Below are 23444 nucleotides of genomic sequence, written 5' to 3' on the forward strand. Positions count from 1 at the left end.
CAATTTTTTCACGGATCGGCTGAAGCCACATTCCACAGACGGACCTTATTCACAGAATACTATATAAAAGTTGACAAGGATGATTCTGTTGGGTGAAATACTTAGGGAGGGTTAAAATTTCATAATCAGGCAGTCAGCTGCATACCCTGGCTGCAATATGACATCTTCATACATGGCTTTTTGTCGGTTTGAAAGCCGACATTTCAGCACATGCTCGTATTTCTTCGTCAACTGCTTTTCGACGTCTCTTTTTGACCTTCGTAAAATAAACGGCTGGATCATCTGGTGAAGGGGGAAAAGGGGAAATCCCAGTAAACGGAAAAATAATCTTTTGTTAAATAAACATTATTTGAATGAAGCTGAGGTGGCCGCAGAAAACTCCAAACAAAAATGCAAGACTCACTCTGTGCAACCTTATGACAAGCTTGTGGCAATAATCCTGATTCTCCTCATTGGCTGCTTTTACCGGGAAGTCCAGGTAAGCTTTGGAAATCCCTGGGATCAAGAAGTGTACCATGGTCCACAATTCCATCAAGGTGTTGTGCAGAGGCGTATCTATCAGGAGCAAGCGGTGCTGACTGTGAAGAAACACAAGCTTAATCCGTTAAATGTTCCAGTTATCTAAAAGCATCTTATCATAGGACTTAATGGCAGGCAAGCAGGGAACTCTCGGAGAAGTAGCAAGTAGATCAGGGTTAAAAGAATCCATGTATCAAAGGGGAACGTGCATTCAAGAGGCCAGTTAGAGATGACTCTGGTAGAAAGCCATTGATCTGTGCACCTCTACATTTCACCTCCGCCACGCAGAACAACAAAACTGGCCCAGTAAATTAGGCCCCAGGATCTCCTTCCACTTGCTATCTGCACATACAGAGGGGTCACTGACCCAAACCAGGCTCACACCAATTATGCTTTCAAAAGGCAACACTACAATTACCGGTGTGATAGTATGAAGGGGGAAGAGTGCCTTTCTTTGACTGGGAAACTCCCTTAGACGAAGGGTTCCTGGAAAGGGACCTGGTAATAGCTGCTGCTTCTCAAGAATCTCATGAGAACGTCTAGACTGACCTGCTAAGGTGGTTTCCTTCTGGCATGGTCCTAGACCAATACAGAATTAACAGTGTGTAAACTCAGGAGAATATCTTACAGGAACTATGCAGCATCCTGTGTAGTCTGGCATATAGGGAAGAGACTAAGAGAAATATTCCACAAAAATATACTGCCCCAAACTAAGTTGAAAGAAATCTGTCTTTTAAAAAAGCTTGTTATTGGATGGAGGGAGGAAAGGGGGAGGGTTAGATAGAAAAAGGGGACAAAAAAGGCAGGGGGAAAACACACAACAACACAGCATATGGACTTTCATATTTAAAAAGCTGACCTAACATAGCTAGTTACATGTTACCCTAGGCTGTCATAGATTCCTCAGAGCATGTGCAGAGTTCCTTGTAGTTAACAGGATGATGGAGGAGTTCTAAACTCCTGGGGTCACCGGATTTCACATGCTGTTCCAATGATGACCAAGAGCAGATCTCAAACTCCCAGAAATGTATAGGTAATTGAATCTGACCTAAGCCAGGCTTCCACTGTAGTACTGACTAGCTGATTGAGCCAATCAAATGTAAAGCCCCCATCTCTGATGTCAGAGGCCAAAGTTACTTATCAAAAAATTTCTAAAATGACAGTCCCTCCCACCAAGTAGCTGCTCGTGGCTCTGAGCTACCAGGGCAAACAGTTGGTCCAGTCCAAACTGGCTTGTCCTTTGTCCAAAAGGGATTAAGTTTGGCAAGGTTGCCTGATGTGGAATGGGAATGAAGGGGTTATTCTAATTTAAACCCCAAGGAACCAGGATCCCAGATGCAATAGGTGACATTTGAGCCATACTAAAGTTCAGGAGTTTTGCCACAGCCAGGGGCCCAGATCAGTGGAAAATATTGTTCACAAAGAAGAATCAGTAAATCCAAAAGCACAGTCGGAGAGGAAGAAAGAGGAAAGAGAGACTTTTAGAGGCTTTGGACCTGCGGAGACAGAGAAGGGCTTCCCAGTGCTTCTCGGTCATGTTTTTGATCTGCTGCATCTCATCGACAACCAGGTATTTCCACCGCATTTTCATGAATGCCTGGTGGCCTTTGAAAAGCTGCTTGTAGGAGGTGATGCAAATGTTAAAGTTGTTGGGTTCCAGCCACTCCTACAAAAAAAAAAGAAAACAAACAAATCCCTACAAGTTCAAGTTCTCAAAACAGGTGAAGAACTAACAGAACATATGACCCCTTTCAAAGACGTTTAAAGAAGAGGTAGTAGTCACCATGGGAGACAGCTGAAAAGCTAAAGAAAAACAGCTTTCCTGGTGACTTTTCTATCTGAGAGCAAGGGCAACCTCATACAGCATTCCTATGAATGCTTCCCGTGCGTAGCCCTCCCTTGCCTATTCTAGCACCTTAACCCATATTTACAAAACTGAGCACTTAATGCACCGCTGCAAATCCATAAATTTACAACACTCTGAATTCTAATGCTGACATTTTATTGATTTCTATTATTGTGTTTCATTGCTCTGCTGCAAGGCACCTTCAAGGCTTTTTGTTGAACTGCAGGCTTTAAATAAATATCGACTATAGATCTATCAAGACACTATAGCTAACTAGAGCCTCCGGGTTCAGAAAATGCTACAGAATTCCAGTACTTCTCAGAAATATCTGAGTGACCATCGTTGAAAAAAGGAGGTTGCCCTTATGGGTCTTTGGTCTGGTCCCGCAGGGCTATCCTTATGTTCACCTCTTGACAAATGCAACGCATTTGAAGCTTTGCTGGGGAGGAGAGGTTGCTACACTGACTCTTGCTGAACAGCAGCTTCTCTAGGCATTATTTGACAACCAGAATATACTGCCATTCTTTGCTGAAGTCCTTGTAAGGAGAAGAAAGGGACCTCAAGATCCCCTGGGCCTAGGAATCCTGTCCACCTCAAGATCCCCTGGGCCTAGGAATCCTGTCCACCTCAAGATCCCCTGGGCCTAGGAATCCTGTCCACCTTTGTCTAGACCTCTGAACACAGAGTCCTGTGGAAACTTAATATACTGTGAAAATCCAGCCACTCTGCTCAGAAAGAGGCCTTGGGCAAGTCAGGATTTCTCAGCCTAACCACCTCACAAGGTTGTTGTGGGGCTGAAGCCACAGTCTGAGAAAGGGGAGGGATACAAATCTAACAAGAAAATTAAAAGAGCCTCGCTTGGCAAAGAATGGCACAACAGCTCTAGAGCGCAATACCTGTCTCTTTGCTCTAAGTTCTCGCTGGCTGCCAATATAGAGAAGGATTTTCAACCCGGGGCACCAACGCTTCAGTTCGAGTTCCCACTTTAATATGTTACAGCTTCGAACGACAACAAGGTGAGGACCCCAATCGCCTGTGAGAGAACCAAAATGAGCAGAACAGATAAAAAACTCCCACCACAAGGTCACTCCTGGTGTGCAATTTGCCGACTGCTCGCCCTGGATTTGGACAAACTGAAACAACAAAGCCAAACCAGAGAGCACAGCAAAGCCAGCTTACCCTCATTGCATGCCAAATGCGCAAAAAACGCAATGACTTGCACTGTTTTCCCAAGGCCGGCCTCATCTGCCAAAATGCCGTTGAGATTCTTCTTGTAGAGCTTTGCTAGCCAGTCTAAGCCAATCTTCTGATACTCTCGAAGAGAGCCATACAGAAGAGGCGGAGTGTTGTATTTCACCTGCAACGAAATCACATGTGGGTTTTTGATCCAGATTTACCTCTCCAAGACAGATGGATTCTTGTCAACAATATAAACCCCCTTTGCTTTTATGGATCAAGGGCAGCCAAAGCATTTTTCCAAAGAAATTATTACCTTCTCTTGCTGAAATTTCACTTCACAAGGTCTGCAGTTCTTTCACAGAATGAGATCTTTTTTTCACTTTCTCTTTAACAAACCTGCCTCCAAACCCTTTCAGGACACAAAAGTGAAAAACTAGAAAAACTAAGGAACTGAGGCCAAAGTAACAAAGGATAAAGCATCAGGGGAAGGTCTGCGTATATCACCAACCGAAGGGGTCACCAAGTCCAAACAGACCCAATCGTTTTTCCATACAACTTCTGTTTAATTCATGTAAATGAAAATATTCACTCAAGTAACACAATTGGGTCTGTTTGGACTTGGTGTCCCCTTCGGTTGGTGCAAAGTAACAAAGGAGCAAAAATGTGATTTCAGCTCCTAGAGTTAAACCAATAGATGAAGCCATTTACTTTCAAGCTTACTGTCCAACAACTGAAAGACTATTTCAAATACACAGCAGGTTCAAAAATGTGAACCTAAATCCACTGAGTGACAGGTCACTCTCACCCTAACCTACTTCATAAGATGAGCACGGGAGAACCCATGCATGCTGCACTGAGCTCTTTGGAGGAAGGGCAGGATGAATAAAATCTATTAGACCAACAGAACGGAGAAAAGTATTCTAACACAGAAGCACATCGTTTTAATTGCTATGGCTTCAACCAATACATAAATAATAATAATTAAATAATTATTTGTTGCAGGTGCTGATAATCCTCTCTTGAGAACACTACCGCACTCACAAAACTACGAGTCTGAGAATTTTGCATAGGAAAACTGTAAGTATGAAGGAAGCCTGTGAGAATGAAAACAATTAAATTCTGTAGTAGACGCGTCTAAGCACAGACAGTTGCACGCCACTACAAGAGCCCCTGGGGATGGGCGGCATATAAATTGAATAAATAAATAAATAAATAAAAATGAAATGGAGAACACTTACTGCAGTTGTAATCCGGGCGCTGCCTTTCGGCAACAGGGTTTCGGCTGCAGCCGCCACTTCTGCTATGTCTCTGCCATGTTTCTTGGGAGGGATCGCTCTCTCTACGCCCTTATACTGATCAATGCTGAGGAGGGAGTCTATCAGAATAATCTCCTTTGGAAGAAATTCCCTTTCATCGGCATGGTCTTCCATTTCTAGCCAAGCAAACATCGGACAATTTATTTGCACAAGCTGTAATTTATTTGTAATATCTGACATGTTGGGTTGGCGCCAACCGGCTTTTCCGCTGGCAGGGAAGGGAGGTAGGAAGGGAGGGGTTCACTTTGACCACCCCAAAGACTATGCCAGGGATCACAGGACCTGTGTGGACAAAAGCCACACGGGACCAAGACGACAGGAAGGAAAGGAAACGATGAAGACTGAATGGAAAAGCTGTCTGGATCCAACCCATCAACAAATCTTGCGGTCAAAATCCAGGACAGCAAATCCAGACAAGAATTACATTAAGCGCATGGACAAAAAGCCCCATGGGACCAAGAAAACAAGCCCACTGTAATTTTCTCTCAAATAATTCAGTGCCTTTCTAGGGACTTATCTGCACAAAACACCAGTGTCAACTTATACCTTCTTCACTGGTCTCTTCCTCGTCCCTCTTCATCTGGGGCCAATGGAAATTCTCGGCAAAGGCACCTTCATACATCTTGACCAAATCGTCCAAAGGCAGTTCAGCTGCACATGATGCGGAAGGAAATCATGAGAGGACTGCACAGTCTGAACACCAAAGCAAAGCAGCACGAACCAAGAATATGACCTTTTAAGGGATTAAGAACGCTTTGATGCTCAAAATCCAATGTAAGGAAAATCTCAAATGAAATTAGACTTAACAGTCCACCACAGAACGGTACACAACATTACAAGGGCAAGGCCAGTCTGAGGAAATGGTCAGAGAGTTGGACAAAGATGTGGGGGACCCAGGTTTAAATCCCCACTCTGCTGTGAAACTCCCTGGGTGACACTAGAACTTTCACTGCCCCTGTAAAGCAGTGCCACGGAGCTGTTGAGGATAAAACAAGGAACCATCTATGATCCTCTGAGCTCCTTGGAGGAAAGGCAGAATATTTTTAAAATCATGCCAGAGGGGGCAGAGTAAAGAACTCCATTACTGAATTCTGTCCAGAGAGGAGAAAACCACATTCCTACAACTCCACCTGCCATCCACACAACAGTACCCAACCAGACAGCATCTGCTAATGCCCCTTACCACAGACCTATAATGTATTTCATAGCCACACAATATGTTGACATTATTAGAAAGCATTCTGTGTGCTGGATAGCTATCAAAATAATGGCAATTCATCTTTGTTCAATACAATACTTCTCCAAATTAAAAAAATACCAAGCAAACAGGAATAATAATGTTTAAAATAAAAGCTGAATGAATCCAGCTCCGACAATAGCTTTCACACCCCGACACATTCTCAACAGTGATCACATTTGATTCCAAATGCATCGAAATCTGTGAGCTCACCTTCCTTGGCCAAATTGGACAGCTCTATCTGATGGTTTATGTTTCCTTCTTTCATTTCTTGCTCTTCAATGGTCTCTTCTTCATCTTCAACTAGTGCACACAGACACATTAAACAGATGGGATAAAGGTAGGAAATGGCATGTTCTAGCCAGAAGAAAGAATCCCCCGCTTGATCTTTGCTGAAGTTCAGCTGTCATCAATGAGACCTACATATATGCAGGATGGATTAACATTGGACCTAATGTTAGAAAGATGTGTTACATTGTTCGTCTTCCTTTCCCTCCAAAATGGGAGACCACAAAAGGCAGGGACTGCAGCATAGTGTCAAAGAATCTTCTTTGCAGGCCAAAGGTTCTGTTATCAACATCTCCAGATAAAAGATCTCAGGCAACAGTTGCTGGGAAAGACCTTTCTCCACCTGAGACATCAGCCTCTTACCACCAATCAAAGGAGGAAATATTTAGCAGGGTGGAACAAAGATCTGACTTGGCAAAGCAGTTTCATATGAACATATGATGATGTTTATGAAGAGAGGCCATGGCTCCATGGCAGAGCGCATGCGTTGTGTGAAAATGGTCCCTAGTTCACCTCCCAGCATCCTCAGTTACAGGGAGCAGGTAATAGGTACTATGTTCCATTGTCTGAGACCCTGGAGAACCACTGCCAACCACAGCACACAATACTGAGCTTCAGGTTAAGATGCTATTACTTCCACAGGTAATGTACACTTCCAGTGCCTACGTTTTTCCCCTTGAAGTATTAATTTGGAGGGATTAGGAAACTAAGATACTTTCGCTGAACGTGAGTCACCCACTGACTAGCAAAGAAGAGCTGCAAGAGAGACTCAAGGGTGGGGGGATGCCAATGATACAGAAGATTCATTCCACCAATTTGTCTATTTTATCTTTACAGAAAAACTGGGCGACCCCAGCAGAAGAGGTAGCACCGGTTTAGCCTGCAGTTCAATAGACCGAGGAAGTAGCCAACCTTCATCATCTGTCAATGATGTGCTTGCCTTCCTCTTCCTTCCGGATGGCCAGGAACCCTATAATAACAGATATAAATATTTCAAAACTGTACAAAGCGCGCTCAGAAGCATTCTTCATCATAAGTGTTTATAGCTTGCACTACGAAACAAAAGACGGCAATCCTTGGAGGATATATCAATCAACAGTTCCTTACTGAAACAACGATAGCCCCTCCAATTTAAACTCAGACATGATGCTCTCTTCTTCCAGTTAATTTCACCTCCCCTGTCAAATGATCCTGTCTTGAAGCTATGCAGGAACACAAGCTTAGCAGGAGCTATTCTCAAAAAGTAGAAGCTCATTCCACCTTTACGGCAGAAGAAAAGAGAAACCGGGAGGAGTGCAAACACTCATCCTACAAAATCCCTCCCAGCCTGTGCCTCCTGACAAGCACAGGTGTAAAAGCCCAGAAAAATTTGGGGACAACGCCCCCCAACCCCTACACATTCCTGTTTTCCAATGGAAAAAATTCAAATGAAACATTCTATTTTGTAATGAGTGAAATGCCATTTAAGACAAAGGTTTACTCATTCAAAGTGTGTAGGATGATGTCGACGCAAGACAATCTACAGCTTTCGTTAAGGATAATCCCTGTGTATGCTGTAGACATACACACAATATTTTCAAGAATGTATTTATTGTTTAAATGTAACTCATTTTATCCACAGCTACCTTGTTATGATGTATATAAATGATAATATACTAATTTAAGTGGGGAAAATTACCATGATGTGCCTTGATATTTCCAATATCAAAGAAACTGAGAACATAAAATAAAGAAAGAGGGGGCTTACCAAGTCACTTTCTTTCTCCAAGAGAATTTCTTCCAGATGCCTTGTAGCTTTGTCTGTAATATTGGGAAGGCTTTATGTGACCTGTAAATCACTCAACATGCTTCAAATTTCCCAACATGCTCCCCATTTTTTCAGGCCTAATATCTACTCATAAACAACAACCGAATAAGCAAATCAAAGAAAAAAGCAAGCTGTTGATTCAAAGGCAGATGTACAAAATTCAGGAAATGCTAAAACGGAGGTGGGCGGGGGGGCTGTACTATCTGTGAGTTCTCATGGGCAAAGTTATCTCCTTTGCACGATATTCAACCCAGATCATGAAGTCCACTCAGTATAAACATTCCAGTCTCCTTCACGGCCTCCAGCAAAGAAAAGTACCAGATTCATTTGAAAGGAAGATGACTGTGAATGCAAGACAACCCTCTTACAAATATTATACACCAAAAAATATTATTGGCTTTAACTGTAAACTGTATGCAAATTTTTTTTTTAAAAAAACCCTGCCTTTTATCCATACCTGGGGAACAAGGTAGTCTTGCGTTTGAATGAAGTGCTGTCATGTCATAAATGACATTTTAAAAATTGCAACTGATTTATGGTGACCCTTCGTGGGGTTTTCAAGGCAAGAGATGAACGGAAGTGGATTGCCAATGCTGCCTCCATGTACTAACCCAAGGACTTCCTTGGTGGTCTCTCATCTCAAGTACTATCCGGGGCTAACCCTGCTTAGCTTCCAACAGCTGATGAGATCGGGCTAGCCTGGGCTATCCAGGTTAAGGCATTTGAGTAAATACTGGATCTTAACGCAGAGCTGAAGGATTGGGCCACGCCACTGACTCAGAGAAGAAGTAATAGGATGTTTGGGTCTCGCAAACAGTAGTGGTGGGGATAAGGCATGAATGCCACTATGGTGGGGTGGGGACCGCGCAGGCCAACACAGGCCCAAACAACACCCTACTAATCATTTCATCAGGATAATGGAGACTTCTAGACTAGGAGTTTCTTTTTTTCTTAATGTTAATGTATCTTTTTTTAAAAGAAAGAGCCCTGAAAGGGGGCAAAAAAAGTTTCTTGCCAGCTGCCCCAGTATATTCGATGCTTAAAAACTAAATGCACGCAAATTTTAGATCCTCAGAGCATGGACTTCATATTCTCTTGAAAGCACTGGACACATCAATAGTGTCATATAAAACCACCATTCCCAATATACAAAAGCAACAGAGGAATAGGGAAAATTCCAACAGCCTTCCTTAACCAATACTAAATGTCCTGCAGAATATAAATATCTTTACCGCCCGTCTTATTTTACAATCCAGTAGTTACCAGCTGGCAGCTTACATTTCAGCAAAAACCCAAAATCACCATTTAAAAAAAGCTACCTGCATAAGAAAATTACCTTTCCTTGAACGCCTCTTTAAATTTAATGCTTTTCTCCTTTTCTCTTGAAATTCAACCTGCAGCTTTATTTCCACAACCTAAAACACATAAAGCAGCATGCATGAGACAGACAACTATTTAAGTCCCTTAAACTAGGGCAGTGGAAGTGAAAGAAGCTGGTAACTAGCATCACAACAGATGCAGCAGGCATAAAACTTAATTTCTAAGTCTTGCTGCTGCTGAAAATTGGGGCCAGATCATATTCCAAAGCCCAGGGCTACTCAATAGCAGTGTAAAATCATGGAAAGAGGGCACAGATAACCTTTTGCCCTGACTGCAAAAATATGGTCTCTCCACTAGGCAACAAAGCTTTTTTAGCCTGTGACCATTTGCTACAGAGGCAGGAGAGAGACCAGCTCTGGAGAGCAAGTGGGAAGTGACTCCTAGTCCTGCCCAAACCTTTAAAAAAAAATCCTGGCTCCCTGTGTATAGAGGAAATCACCCTCTGAATCATCTAATTATGACAAATGGGGAGAGCTTGACTGATCCCAGCACAAGAGCTTATAAGACACAGATGTTTGACAGCTGGCTGGAAAAGTGGGGTAGAGAAGTCACCTGTTCAATAGGTTTTAGAAAAGGTAAAGGTAGTCCCCTGTGCAAGCACCAGGTCATTACTAACCCATGGGGGGACATAACATCACAACATTTTCTTGGCAGACTTTTTACGGGGTGGTTTGCCATTTGCTCCCCAGTCATCTACACTTTACCCCCAGGAAACGGGGTGCTCGTTTTACCGAAGAATGGAAGGCTGAGTCAACCCTGAGCCGGTTACCGCCAGGATTGAACTCAGGTCGTGAGCAGAGTTTGGACTGCAGTACTGCAGCTTACCACTCTTGTGCCACGGGGCTCCTCACCTGTTCAATATTGGACCAGAAATACTCGATTTCTCTTGCAATCGATGCAGCAATACGCCGGAGTTTGTTCTGCTCCTCTTTCTTAGCTCTCTCCTCGTTCAGTTTCTTCTCTTCGTGGTAGCGAGCCACAGTTCGGACCATCTAACAAAATAAAACCGTTGACGGGAGTTTTCTTTAGAAAGAACGGTTTCTATCCTTTACGGCGTATCTTCTGAAGTCACTTTAGCAATCAAGCAATCTACCTCAGCAAAACTGACTGAAAAAGGAAAACCCAAAACATGTGTCCAAGTTGACTTGTATCCTATTGTCCATTTTCTAATGATGGAAGGGCACTCCTGTTACCAATGGGGGGGATACAATTTTACCTTCCCATTGCAAACTCTAACTGCATCCTGTCTGCTGTAAATGGCAAGGGGGTAGCAGTGAGTCACAGTGGGAAGAGAAAGCAACAAAGGTCCTGGTTCTCTCACCAATGTTATATATAGCATATAAGCTGTTACTTCTCAAATTACTGTACAAGGTCCCTATGGAGAGTGACACAGAGCTCTTCTCGTCCATTATTTTGCCAGTTTTCAGAAAATGCTACATGTTGCTCTTCATCATTAGCCATATGAGGCCTCACATTTAATTCTGTACAGAGGTCCAGAGGTGTGACCATCAGTAGTGACCACAAATCCAGTTCTGATAACCAGCAGGAAAAGCCTCCACTTGATTAAAATGATCCTCTAGATGTGGGATAGACAAGAAACAGCCTGCAGGCCAGATACAACCCACAAGGTGTTTTTACCTGATCAAATTACAGTTTATAATAAACTACAGAGACAAAAATCCAGAGCATTGTTATGGTTTGATTCGAACTGGGGATTATACCTCCACCCTGCCACCTATGAAGTGCATTGGGTAACCTGGGGCCAAGTCACTGTCACCTAATGTGTCCTACTAGGGTATCTATGATAATAAAACACAGGAGGGGGGAACTGCTCTCAGCTTCTTGGAGGAAGGAGGAGATAAGCATGTAATTGACAGATAGGATAGTTAAAGTACTAAAAAAGTTTGCTCACGGTTCCATTAATGGAGGAAAACGTTTTTGTAAAAAATAAAGGGAGATGATACACTCATGTGCATAATCACTGTCTTTAATTTTATAGGCCAGTGTATACCATTTTATGTCTGACTGCATCAATTCCATAATTGGAACTTCTGGTTGCTACATGGTAGTGCCTTTGTGATAATGCCCAACCAGCGGTGAAGCAATCCCGTTCAGAGGCAAAAAAAGCCCCAGGAACGTTGTATCTGGCCAGCCCCATTTCAAATTCTGCCAAGGCAGAGCCCATGGAACCCAGCATACCTTCTTAGCTGCTGCCATCTTCCACCTCCGCTCCTGTGCAAAATCAGTCGCCATCCACTGCATTTCCTCCAGAAGATAGTCCCAATGAGATTTGGGTCTGGGGGCCTCTTGAAGTTTGGGCAGCCGTCTCAGAGACCACAACCCCTCCTTTCTCAGTTCTGCTATTCGTTGGTGGACTTGGTTTTCCTTTCAATGAAAGAATGGGGAGGAAAAATATCTTACAGGAAATCGACAGTGCTAAGATCACCCGCCTTTCTTGCATTGTTTTATACCTTTCAATCCACATACTGTATTGTTTATAGTATACCTTGCCCCCAGGTAGTTCGTTTTTTGTACTGTTCCCTAACTCTGTAATCCTAGCCCTACTGTGTTGTTCATGAGTTGTTTTGTGCTGTCTGAATGCACTATTTTATATCATGTAATCCATCTTTAGTCTCAGCAGGAGACTATAAATAAATAAAAATTGAAAGCCTGATCAAAACAATCTAAGCTGACAGGTCTATCACGGACTGCAACAGCTGTCACCGATGAGCTCTCACAGTTACAAAATAGACTAAAAATGAGAGAGAAAGGCTAATTTACAAAACCCATCCAAGGCTGGCTGCACCTACATGCAATCCCAAGCAGAGGTACATCCTTCTAACCCCACTGACTTCAACTGACTTAGAAGGGTATAACTTCGCTTAGGGTAGCGTAGCCTTAAGCAAGTAACCTCCTCAGCCACTCCCCCGTTAAGCAGGTGTGAGACATTATGTTTTTTGTTGCTGTGGGATCTGAGATTTGTTTAAAAAAAAAAAAAACATGTTACCAAATGCTATTCCTTGCTCAATATTACTAGATGCAGAAAACATTGCTGTAAAGAGGGAGCAGAAAAACAAACAAGAGTCATGCGAATTGCAGTTATTAGACATGCGTGTGCACGTTTCAGTCTTTTTGCACACCGGGACTGCCACCATCGGAGGGAAGAATTCCTACCAGTTTAACTTGCTCCACCAGCTTCTCTTGGGAACTGTCCTGTGGCAGAACACTTGCGTTCTGAGCTGGACTCTGAGTCTTGGGTGCTGCCGCCACTGCCAAGCCTGGGGGTTTGGAGGCAACAGGAGACACAGACTTGTTCGTGGCTGGCGAGGTTCGAGAGGTCTGCACCGGGTAGGCGGACTGCGGCGCTGTTGCAGAGACAGCTGCTGGTGGGTTGGATGAGGTAGGAGGAAGGGTGCTTGCTGGAAGACGCTGGGAATTTTGGACAGAGTCTACAGAAGCTCTTGCCAGGGTCACAGTCTGTAAAGGAACACACATCTATTAAGTGGCAGACTTCTTTTTTAAAAGTGTAAAGGGGGAGGTTTAAAAGTGTAAGGGGGAAAACCAGTTTGGTGTAGTGGTTAAGAGCGCGGGACTCTAATCTGGAGAACTAGGTTTGATTCCCCACTCCTCCACTTGAAGCCAGCTGGGTGACCTTGGGTCAGTCACTTAAGAGCGGCAGGACTCTAATCTGGAGAGCCAGGTTTGATTCCTCACTCCTCCACTTGAAGCCAGCTGGGTGACCTTGGGCCAGTCACAGCTTCTAGGAGCTCTCTCAGCCCCACCCACCTCACAGGGTGTTTTGTTGTGGGGATAATAACAACATACTTTGTAAATCACTCTGAGTGGGTGTTAAGTTGTCCTGAAGGGTAGTATATAAATAGAATGTTGTTGTTGTTGTTATATGCTGTCTACAGTACAAAAAGCACTGATTAAATATACTATGTAAATTCAGGCTGTTTCAAAGGAAATATTACTGTTTCTTGACATGGTTGTGCTAGAGTATTAGACTCAGGCTTAAGGCTATGGTCAAAAGAGCTGTACAAGGAAAGGAAAGGAAAGGGAAGGGAAGGGAAGGGAAGGGAAGGGAAGGGAAGGGAAGGGAAGGGAAGGGAAGGGAAGGGAAGGGAAGGGAAGGGAAGGGAAGGGAATTAGAGCAGTGGTGTATATGAAATGCTAGCTTTCTGGAATTCAACCCCAGCTTGCCACCTGGGGCCAATGCACTCTACCTACGGACAATTTGTGGTCAGCAGCCGCAGTATATAGAAGCCACCAGCCACTTGGCCTGTAAAACATTGGTTATTCTGGCAACTGGGGGGGGCGGGCAAGGTCAGATGATGAGGTCAGAGGAATTGATAGCCATGGTTCTGTGGCTGTCTTCTCATAGAGCATTTAAGAGCTCAATGGTAAGAAGGGAAGAAGATGGGAATCTGCAAAGCCTGCTGACAGAGGCCAGGAAGCAACCCCCAGAATGCAAGCTGAAGATTGTGCCAAGCTATGCGGGGAGGAGGAAAACAGAGTCACTGAACCCCCCTCCCTATAGCTTTCAGGAGGCACCGGCCTCCCAAAATAGAAGGGGAGCAGCCCCAAACTTTGCAACCCCAAGGACCATCCCAGAAACAGGCAACCCTGCTTCACGCGCATCTTTCATGAAACTGAAATGTCTGTATATAGGATGCGTGAAATGTGCACAAGCAGAAACTGAGGGACAGGGATAGGCGTGTCAGCATAGGGCCAGCATACAATGGCACTTCTGGTGTGAAACCAGAAGCCGCTGAAACAATGGCCGCATCAGTATGCAGAAGACAAGAAGAACCAGGTGCAAGGTGAAAAAAGTTATTCAAGTTTTGTAGATCCCTACAAGTTTAACTTAAAAGCTTCGTCAGGGGATCTTCTAGGAAGTATTTCAAGTGTCACTTTGAGCAACATGGAGCTCTGTCTTATCCATTCCATTGCTCAAGTGACATCATCACGTCAGGGAGATTATGGAAGGTGAGATAAACGAGAGAGAGAGAAGTGGGGTGCTGCTTTCTCTCACCTCTCTCTCTCCCAATTCTAAGGAACACGGACTTTCACTTGAAAGGGAATGTGCCAAGTCAACAGGCACATTCACAGATCAATGAAAGTGCCCTCTTGATTGCACAATGTATGCAACAGGTCCAGGGGAGGCAGGTTGAAAGAGAAGCATCCCCAGTTTGATATCATATTCTAATAATAATATTTGATTTATATGCCGCCCTTCAGGATGACTTAACACCCACTCAGAGCGGTTTACAAAGTATGTTACTATTATCCCCACAACAAAACACCCGTTAAAAGGAAGACCCGTTGAAGCACATTCGCATAACCTTCTCGATCTCCATACAAACTCGAAGTTTCCAAATTGCAAAGTTTGCCATTTCTAATGTTGCATCCCACGCCTGTAGAAATGCCATCCATAGAAGGAATAGTAAAAAGCACTAAGTACTAGAGGTCAAAACATGAATATGATGTACTGCTAATATCACTGAAAATATTAGACTCACGTATACGATGTATAATATCTGCAATTTAAGAATTAGCACTTTGGATTCACTTTTGACCTGACCCTGCAAGAATGAGGAACTAGCAGATACAGTTCCCCCTTCCAGGGCGCTGAAGTGATTACGTTCATTTGAATTTTGCCTACTGATCCGAATGCTGTGAAGTAATGTTATAGCCAGACAACACGCATCAGCTGACCCTGGAGGCCCTCGTGTACATATTCCACCTTGGAGGAACACACTGATCCAAACTGATTTTCGCTAGCTTTCTGTCAGTGATATAATGTCAACTCTTGCCAATGGACATACTGTCTATTTTCACTACTGACAGATGATGTGATGCTTGTTCTCGTTCCGTATTTGATAAAGTGTATTCATCACATAGACACCACTGGCACTTGACAGTGTGGCGTTAATTGGCATCAGGCTCTACATGTTTGTTCCACTGGCACTTGCGTTTTCTCTCTTGACTTTCCAAGTGATATTCTCCATCGATCACTTTTATAGTTTGCTCTTTAGTACGTGATACTTTCCTCCTGTTCCTTCTTACTGGAGGTCCTTTTCTTTTCTCTCTGTCTTCGGCCTTAGCAACAGATCCCCGCCCCCAACCATGCCCATAGCCAAAGGGCTCACACGTGTGTCCAAATACCTGCTGCTGGACTGGAGCTTGAGGCTGGGATATTTGCGCTGCGACGGGTCCTTGGACATGCACCGCTGGCTGAACCTGCTGCTGAAGCGGTGTTTGAACCTGGCCATGTGACACAGCAGCACTGACGGATATGTTTTGCGGCAGGGCCTTCACGTGAACCTGAGGCTGTACAGGAGCCTCTGTGATCTGGGGCGGCTGCTGGGTAAGCTGCAGAGCGGCTGGGAGAGACGTGATGGGAACGTTGGTTGGCTGCAGCCTCCCCGGCAGCTGCGGTGGGGGAGTGTGCAAACTTGCTGCATTCTGCACTGGAGGGCCTTTGGAAGGGTCATACTGCTGCTGGCTTTGCTTTTGCCCTGTCAGCTGTACTGCTTGAGGGGTGGGTGGCATTCCTCCTGCAAAGCAAGAAGAGAAGGAGAAGAGGTGAATTTCCAAAGCCTTTTAGACTCTTGGGACTTCACAGAGAACACTGAGGAAACGACTATCTACTTACTTTGCCCACACAACACCATCGTTCTCAAAGAATGGTGTAAGACAAACACAAGTTTAAAAAGAAATCAATACCACAGTCTATCATGCATAGAGACAGATGGGGTTTTGCAATGAGTCAGTACACACAGAATGGGGGGGAAAGGACTTATCTAATACTTCCTATGCAGGTGACAGTTAATTTTAAAAAAACAGCACAAATGTAATAACTAACACTCAATTAAAATCATGTCCGCTATCCAAGCGCCGACCATTTGCAAACTGGCAGGCTCCACAACGCATGAGTTCACAATGATTCCTGTAACAGGTTTTCACATGCCCACATGCACCACTAAAGCCCGTTACTTGGCTCCTGACACAAACCAGGCATTTCACACCAAGTATTAATTTACAAGAGGGAAGCTCATGATGGAACAAGAGACCTCAAAAAATGTTCCATGGTTTCTGGTTCCAGCACTAACATCCCACTTGCTAATTAATCTGCAGCTGGCGTGTGGTGACACAGTACCTTGTGCTGTTGGCATGAGTTGTTGAAGAGGGACTCCTGAAGCCACACCTGGATGCTGAAAAACCATCCCATGACGGCCCACTTCAATTCGTGGTCTCTTAGACGAATCTGTGATATTCAAATTCCGTTTACGGCACAGCGGAAGGGGTTCAAGGTTATACTGTTTACAAAGATGCCCCAGCTTTGATATCTACAGTTCTACAGTGTGAGTACAGCACCATGGAAGGAGATGCCCAAAACACAGAAAATAGCACCAAATCCAGTCTATTGGCTGCGAGGGGAGAACATGACAAACAACGAGCTTCCTATCGCAACGAACAGCCTGAAGGCTTTGGCAAAATGGTCAACCTGGAGCAAGCATTTTTAGCAAATGCTGGACAGCACCAATCCTCATGTTAGCCTAAAAGGATAATTTCGTTCTACTTAAGGGACCATACCTGCTGAAGAAAGTGCTTGCTGTCTCTTAAACGCTTCAATTTCTATGGCATTCACTGTTCCTGTTACCGGAGCCCCCGCATGTGCCTGCTATTATAAGAGAAAACAGAAAAGTCAAAATACAGTTTAATCTTCACATTTTTTTTCTTTTACATAAGCCCCAGAGACTATTTTTACAACAAATTCCTCTTTTTTTAAAAAAGCTGCATGAGGATAAAAAAATTGTCCAAGAGCTGCTGGCGAATTTGAAAACATCTACAATACCTCAAACGTAAGGCACTTCCTAATGCTCTCAGCCCAGCTTTTATTACTTACAGGGACAGCACCCAGTTTGACAAAGAACACTTATGATCGAAATGACACATTTAAAGTTTCAGGGAAATAAATATGTTTGTCTTTTAAAAACTCTTTCCTAACAAAACAAATTTGCTGTTAAGAGCTCAAAACCCTCATCTACTTGGTCATGTACTCAAGTCATAAATCTGTTTTGCACTAAAAATAAACTTAAAATAGTATGTGATTACCACCAAAACCCAATATACTTTCCCAAGCATATGAAGAGCCATTCAATTCCTTCCCCTCATGCTGAAGTAGATGCCTTAGCAAGGATGAAACACAAAGCTAAAATGGTCCAACCTGGATCTTGCCATTTTGTTAGCCTGGTGTTTTTCAGGACTGGAAACCACGCTCTATTCATTCCGTGTAAGTATCGATTTGTGTGAGTTGGTTTCCTGTAGACCTTGTGACCTAACTTAAAGTTTGTTTTGCGGATGACCACGGTATCTAGAAATGGAAGTTTCCCCCCGATTTCTTTCTCCATGGTGAATTGTATGTTCAGGTGGATATTGTTGAGGTGGTTTAAAAACTCCATCAATTCTTCCTCATCATGGCTCCAAATGATAAAGGTATCATTCACAAACCGGAACCAGACTGTAGGTTTGTGGGGTGCTGATTCTAGAGCTGTTTTTTCAAAATGTTCCATGTAAAGGTTTGCTATAACTGGGCTGAGAGGGCTTCCCATGGCCACCCCATCCATCTGTTCATAGAATTCGTTATCCCATTGGAAGCAACTGGTTGTCAGACAATGGTGGAATAAGGCTGTTACATCCTCTGGAAAAATCTGATTAATAAGTGCGATTGTGTCTTTTACCGGAACCTTAGTATGAATGAATAGAACATGGTTTCCAGTCCTGAAAAACATCAGGCTAACAAAATACTCTATACCCGACAATAGCCCGGCAGAGAAGATTAGCATATCAAGCACCAATCCATATGCAAAAGAACCTCTTCAGGATACAGTGAAGCCTCCCTCCATTAGCATTCCACACCCTGGGAAACTCTTACAGGATGACTCAGTCCAACCCTACCTTCCTGAGTAGATATAAATTACCTGCCAACTTCTTTTCCACACTGTGACACTGAGAGATCTCTGTCTTTTGGTGCTACACCTCTGAAGATGCCAGTCACAGCTGCAGGTGAAACATCAGGAACTACAATGCCAAGACCACGGCTATACAGCCCAGAAAATCCACAACAACCAACAAGGGAGTAAGTTTGCTCAAAATAACAAGTAAAACAGTAAGAGCAAACCAAGTCTTTCTCCTCTAGTAAAACGGAACATGCAGAACAAAGAGTTCTTAATATCTGTGAATCTGCAATTTAAAACTGTATTAAAACTATTTTGGAAGAATGAAGCTGTCTTTCTCCAAATTTGCTCCCCAAAATCCCTGGTAGATGGCAGGGACTGAACACAGGACTGCCTGTACGTAAAACATGTACTCTATCAACTCAGCATTTGCAGAAATGCACATTGTAATAATAAAATATCCCCACATACAAGTACATTGGATCACAGATGCAACTCAAGCACTCCCTTTAGGTATCCTCTATATCATTTATCTTCTAACGACCACCTGGCCTCCTCTACATCTACCTCCCGAGCCCTTTTTTTGACTTGCTCTTCCTTTCGTCAATGTCTGCCACCAGTTTAGTCTCCATTTCAAGTGTCAGCTTATCAGAATGAAGGCTATACTCTTCGAAGTATTCAGCATTCTGGATCCACATTGACTCCTGTGCTCCTCCCAACAGCTGTTACTGTCATTCCACCAGTGCTCTGAGATCTGCCTCAGTCTGTTTGCAGGTCTTTTCTGTTGCAGGTCTTATTCTTCAAAACAGCCTCCTAGAGGAGGTCAAAAGACAGTCTCAAGTTTAGAAATGTCCTGTAAAGTAGTGCTATCCAGAAGGGCTTTTTACAGAGCTTAATGTAGGGATTTTTTTTGGAAATCTGGGACTGTTTGGCTATTCTGATGCTTTGTTTTAAAGGTGAAGTTTGTTGTCAGTCTATGGATTCCTTTGGTCAATTGATCATATGCCTCTCAGTAATTTTTGTATCTTTGTATTTAACCCATCTAGAGCCAAGGGAGGGGGAGGAGGGAAATAAACAGTTTTATCTATTGATCAAATAAAGTGCAATTGTATTTCTGTCGTCATTTGTTTCAGCCATTGATACTGTTGAGATATAGAGGGCTTCCCCCACCTTTTTAAAAAAGAGTTTAGATACTCTAATCCTTATGGAACCCTTAAAGGAAGCTCAAGCTACAAGAACTGCCTGCAAATCCCCCATGGAACGAAACTTAGAAAGCTTCGCAGGTTTTTCTTCCTATTTTAGGAGACACATCTCTAATAAAGGAGCTCATGGACAAGCGATAAGTTTGGCGGCCTTATTTATATAACTGATACAGCTAAGTGAGGAAGCAGGGGAAATGTGAGATCCATGCAGCATGGGCACAGTGTCACATTTGTGAAAGCTTTCAAAAGTTTTAAAAAGTTTTTTAAAATGTAAAAAAAAAGGTAGAAGCTGGAATATTGAAAAGGGGAGATAATGAATCTGCATTTCCTTTTTCTCATTTCTATAATTAATTAAATGTATTTCTAAAACCTTAAAACTCAATATTTTACTATATCTCTTTCATATCTAAGGGCTGAAAACAAATTCTAAAGCATACCTGAAAGTGCAGCAAACTCAATGTAATTGGTTACCTGCAATTTCTGCAAAAACAATAGTTAAGTCCTACTACTTGCTTGTGGAAGCTACACTGTTTTTTTGATAAACTTCTATTAATTGCCAGGGCACTATAGTGTAAGCATCTGAAAGTAAAACCAGGATTGGCACAGAGGTTAACTGACTGCCCATTATTTGACTACAGTCCAATATTGTTAAATGTCTCACAGAGCCAAAACTGCCAGTATGTAGCGGCTACTTAGACTTGGGCGGGGGGGGGGGGGGGGGAGAAGGTTCAGTTGGGAGGAAGGAGCTAGAGAAGGTTCCAGGTTTTTTTCTGCCCAAAGTTTGGAGGAGCACTAAAGAGGCTCCTCTGATATAGTTCCTGTCTTTACATGTGCAAAATGCTTTTCAAGAAAAAGCCAATGCATAGTATGAAGACGATCTGGAGGATTAGATAATGATAATTCCTGTGTACATGGTAGACAAGCGCAGTACATTTTCAAGCATATATATTGGCTTAAATGTGACTAATTTTGTCCACAATTAATATGTTATATTAATATATTTGATATATTATTGATAATCATACTGCCTCTCTCCCTGGAGAGTGCTTAGATCAGCAGGAAAACATCTACTGGTGGTCCCCGGTCCCAGGGAGTTTTGGCTGGCCTCGACCAGGGCCAGGGCTTTTTCAGTGCTGGCCCCAACCTGGTGGAATTCTTTATCGGAGGACAATTGGGCCCGCCAAGACTTTATATCCTTTCAGCGGGCCTATAAGACAGAGATGTTCTACCAGGCGTACAGCTGAGGCCAGTCTAAGGTCTTTAGAAATGCCTCCCTACTGTGGTCTCCTGTCAAGGCGGGGGAGGGGCTACATGATCATCTGACCCCCATTTGTGTAGCCACTGTGGCGACACCAGTTTATATTCCCCTTTCCTCCACCTTTTGATTGGGAAAGAGTGGAAGGTGCTGCCATCTTGGGACTTCGTGTGTGTGTGTATACACACAATGATGATTGTGGTTTTAATGTATCCAATGGTTTATTTTTGTATTATTATAGTGTTGTAACCCACCCAGAGCCCACTTGTGGGAAGGGCGGGCTATAAATCAAATAAATAACTACAACAATAATATTTTCAACTTCCATTTTTCAGATGGCGAAAGGAACAAAGAGTGAAGCAATCTGCAGCTGTCTCTCTTCAGTATTTAGTCTTAATCGCACATGAAACTGCCTTATACTGAATAGGCTCATTGGTCCATCAAGATCAGTATTTTCTATTCAGACCGGCAACAGCTCTCTAAAGTCTCAGGTAAAAGTCGTTCACTTCGCTCGAGATGCCAGAGACTGACCCTGGAACTGTCCGCACACAAAGCAGATGCTCTACCACTAAGCCATGGGCCCTCCCCCAGTCACTATATTGCTTGCAAAAAATTAAGGCATTTACACTTTTCTATTTCATAAATATGCCCAATTGTACAATGTTACATGCTAAGTTCTAAATGATGTCTGTTACGTTGTTAACGCCATAAAATAAGATTAGACTTGATAAGAATATATGTATTGCATGTATTTCAATTTTCCCCCAAGTTTCCAGGCTTCTTCCCCATGACTTCGACATTTCCAGAAATTCCGCATCACTGCTTCTAGCTCTGCAGTAGCTGAATGAACAATGCTAACAGCACGGCAAAGCATTTAATTTTTAAAACCCATTAGATGAGAACCAACTCTTGTTATTGATTCAAGTGTCTTTCTGTTGTGAAGTTAATATTAAAAATACCTGACTGATAATAGCCTTCGGCAATACATAGACCTAACTTGCTTTGACTGTTTGAATGTTCAATGCTAAATTAAAACCATTTGATTATTTATTTATACAAAACCATGGTAGCTCAAATGTCCCAGAAAGACAGACGGTGCTGATATTAAACTGACATCATTTTGTGTCTGAATTTTTAAAAGAACAGAATTTTAGAAGGAATCCACAGTCACAATGCCACAGACAGAGGGACCCACACTGTTACTAGGCAGAACGCACAAGGAAATCAAAAGACGGGCAAACCAAAGTGAAATACATTAAAAGCTGAAAGTTAATGAAACAAGCCAGCAACTTTGAGACAAGGAAAAAAAATAAACTTCCTCAGCGCTCCATAAACACTCATGCATCTGAAATTTAAAGGTCTTTTATTGCTTGATTTTGATTTTGAGATGAGACGGGATGGGCTCTTGGGGAAATATAAATTCCACTATCCAATATCAAATCTGAATGAAGAAAAAAAATAATCTGGGATGAAACTACAAGTTTAGAACTGTTGAAAAGTACCTGAAATGGTTGCTGCTGGGATGAAAAAGCAGCAGAAACATTTGGAGGAAGCTGGGTTGCTATAGCAACAGGAGTACCAGTCTGCCCATCCTTTCCTGTTACAACCTTTACCTGAGAGAAGATATTTTGGGGAAAAACAAAAAGGGAAATCATTTTTCTTTTGTTTTTGTGGTTAAAATCCGGTCAACACACCCTGCTTTGCACTGTAGTCATCGTTTCTCATTGAAGAGGGGTTTATAACAATATATCTATCAGTGCAGTTCCATTAACCTTTTTTTTAAAAAAATGAAGAGTTCTGCTTTGCAATTAAATAGCAGCATGAAGTGAGGGACAGGCTAGCGGGAGCTACTGTCCCTTCTCGCCACCAAAAGTTTCCAGTTTTAGTCTGGGCAATAACATGGGTAAATCTCTGACATCTTGGCTTTCTTAACAGACAACAAAATTAGCACGACAGACAGTCCACACTCAGAGGAGCCCAAACATTTATTAAGCAATGAGCAGAGCCTCCATTCTCTCCCCCCACCCGAACAAAACCCCACAGTGACCAGCCCACCCAGGCAAAGGATGAGGTGCATTGCTTTAGCAGAAGGTGATAAAGAAGGGGGAGGGGGGAAGAGAAGAAGACCACAAAATACAAAGAAAGGAGGTGCAGGTGCCCCGAAAGCCCCTTGCCCTGCAATAAAAGGTAATGAAATCTGATCAGCACACACACAAGTTCATTTTATTATTTTGCAAAATCCTTCCACGTGATTATATAAATTATATGAAACCTCTCAACCAGATGTATTGTTTAAAAGCCTTAATTACACAGCTCATCTAATACTATAGAGTAAAATGGAGACCTGCCTTGGCAACTGACCTATGAACAACAGCATCAGAGAGGGATACAGGAGCGAAAAAAACATTTTGATGAATTGTGGCTGAATTCTGCTGCACTTTTTTTTTAAAAA

At 43.0% G+C, this 23444-nt stretch overlaps 1 protein-coding gene across 2 annotated transcripts in view; it reads right to left on the reverse strand.

Moving 5' to 3' along the window:
• The window catches only part of EP400 (E1A binding protein p400), a 72941-nt gene that overhangs the window by 41704 nt on the left and 7793 nt on the right, over positions 1-23444 (reverse strand). For both annotated transcript variants that reach the window (XM_054996002.1, XM_054996000.1), the window contains exons 3-19: positions 17172-17259; positions 16735-16842; positions 15741-16132; positions 12747-13049; positions 11772-11957; positions 10424-10564; positions 9529-9607; positions 8133-8185; positions 7298-7355; positions 6311-6400; positions 5407-5511; positions 4783-4976; positions 3545-3722; positions 3262-3398; positions 2016-2185; positions 404-578; positions 146-282 (exon numbers count right to left, since the gene is read on the reverse strand). In XM_054996002.1, the coding sequence (XP_054851977.1) occupies positions 146-282; positions 404-578; positions 2016-2185; positions 3262-3398; positions 3545-3722; positions 4783-4976; positions 5407-5511; positions 6311-6400; positions 7298-7355; positions 8133-8185; positions 9529-9607; positions 10424-10564; positions 11772-11957; positions 12747-13049; positions 15741-16132; positions 16735-16842; positions 17172-17259 (2594 nt within the window). The remainder of the gene's footprint in view (positions 1-145; positions 283-403; positions 579-2015; positions 2186-3261; positions 3399-3544; positions 3723-4782; positions 4977-5406; positions 5512-6310; positions 6401-7297; positions 7356-8132; positions 8186-9528; positions 9608-10423; positions 10565-11771; positions 11958-12746; positions 13050-15740; positions 16133-16734; positions 16843-17171; positions 17260-23444) is intronic.

The sequence above is a fragment of the Eublepharis macularius genome, chromosome 13 (genome assembly GCF_028583425.1).
Source record: "Eublepharis macularius isolate TG4126 chromosome 13, MPM_Emac_v1.0, whole genome shotgun sequence".
In the NCBI taxonomy this organism is placed as follows: Eukaryota; Metazoa; Chordata; class Lepidosauria; order Squamata; family Eublepharidae; genus Eublepharis; species Eublepharis macularius.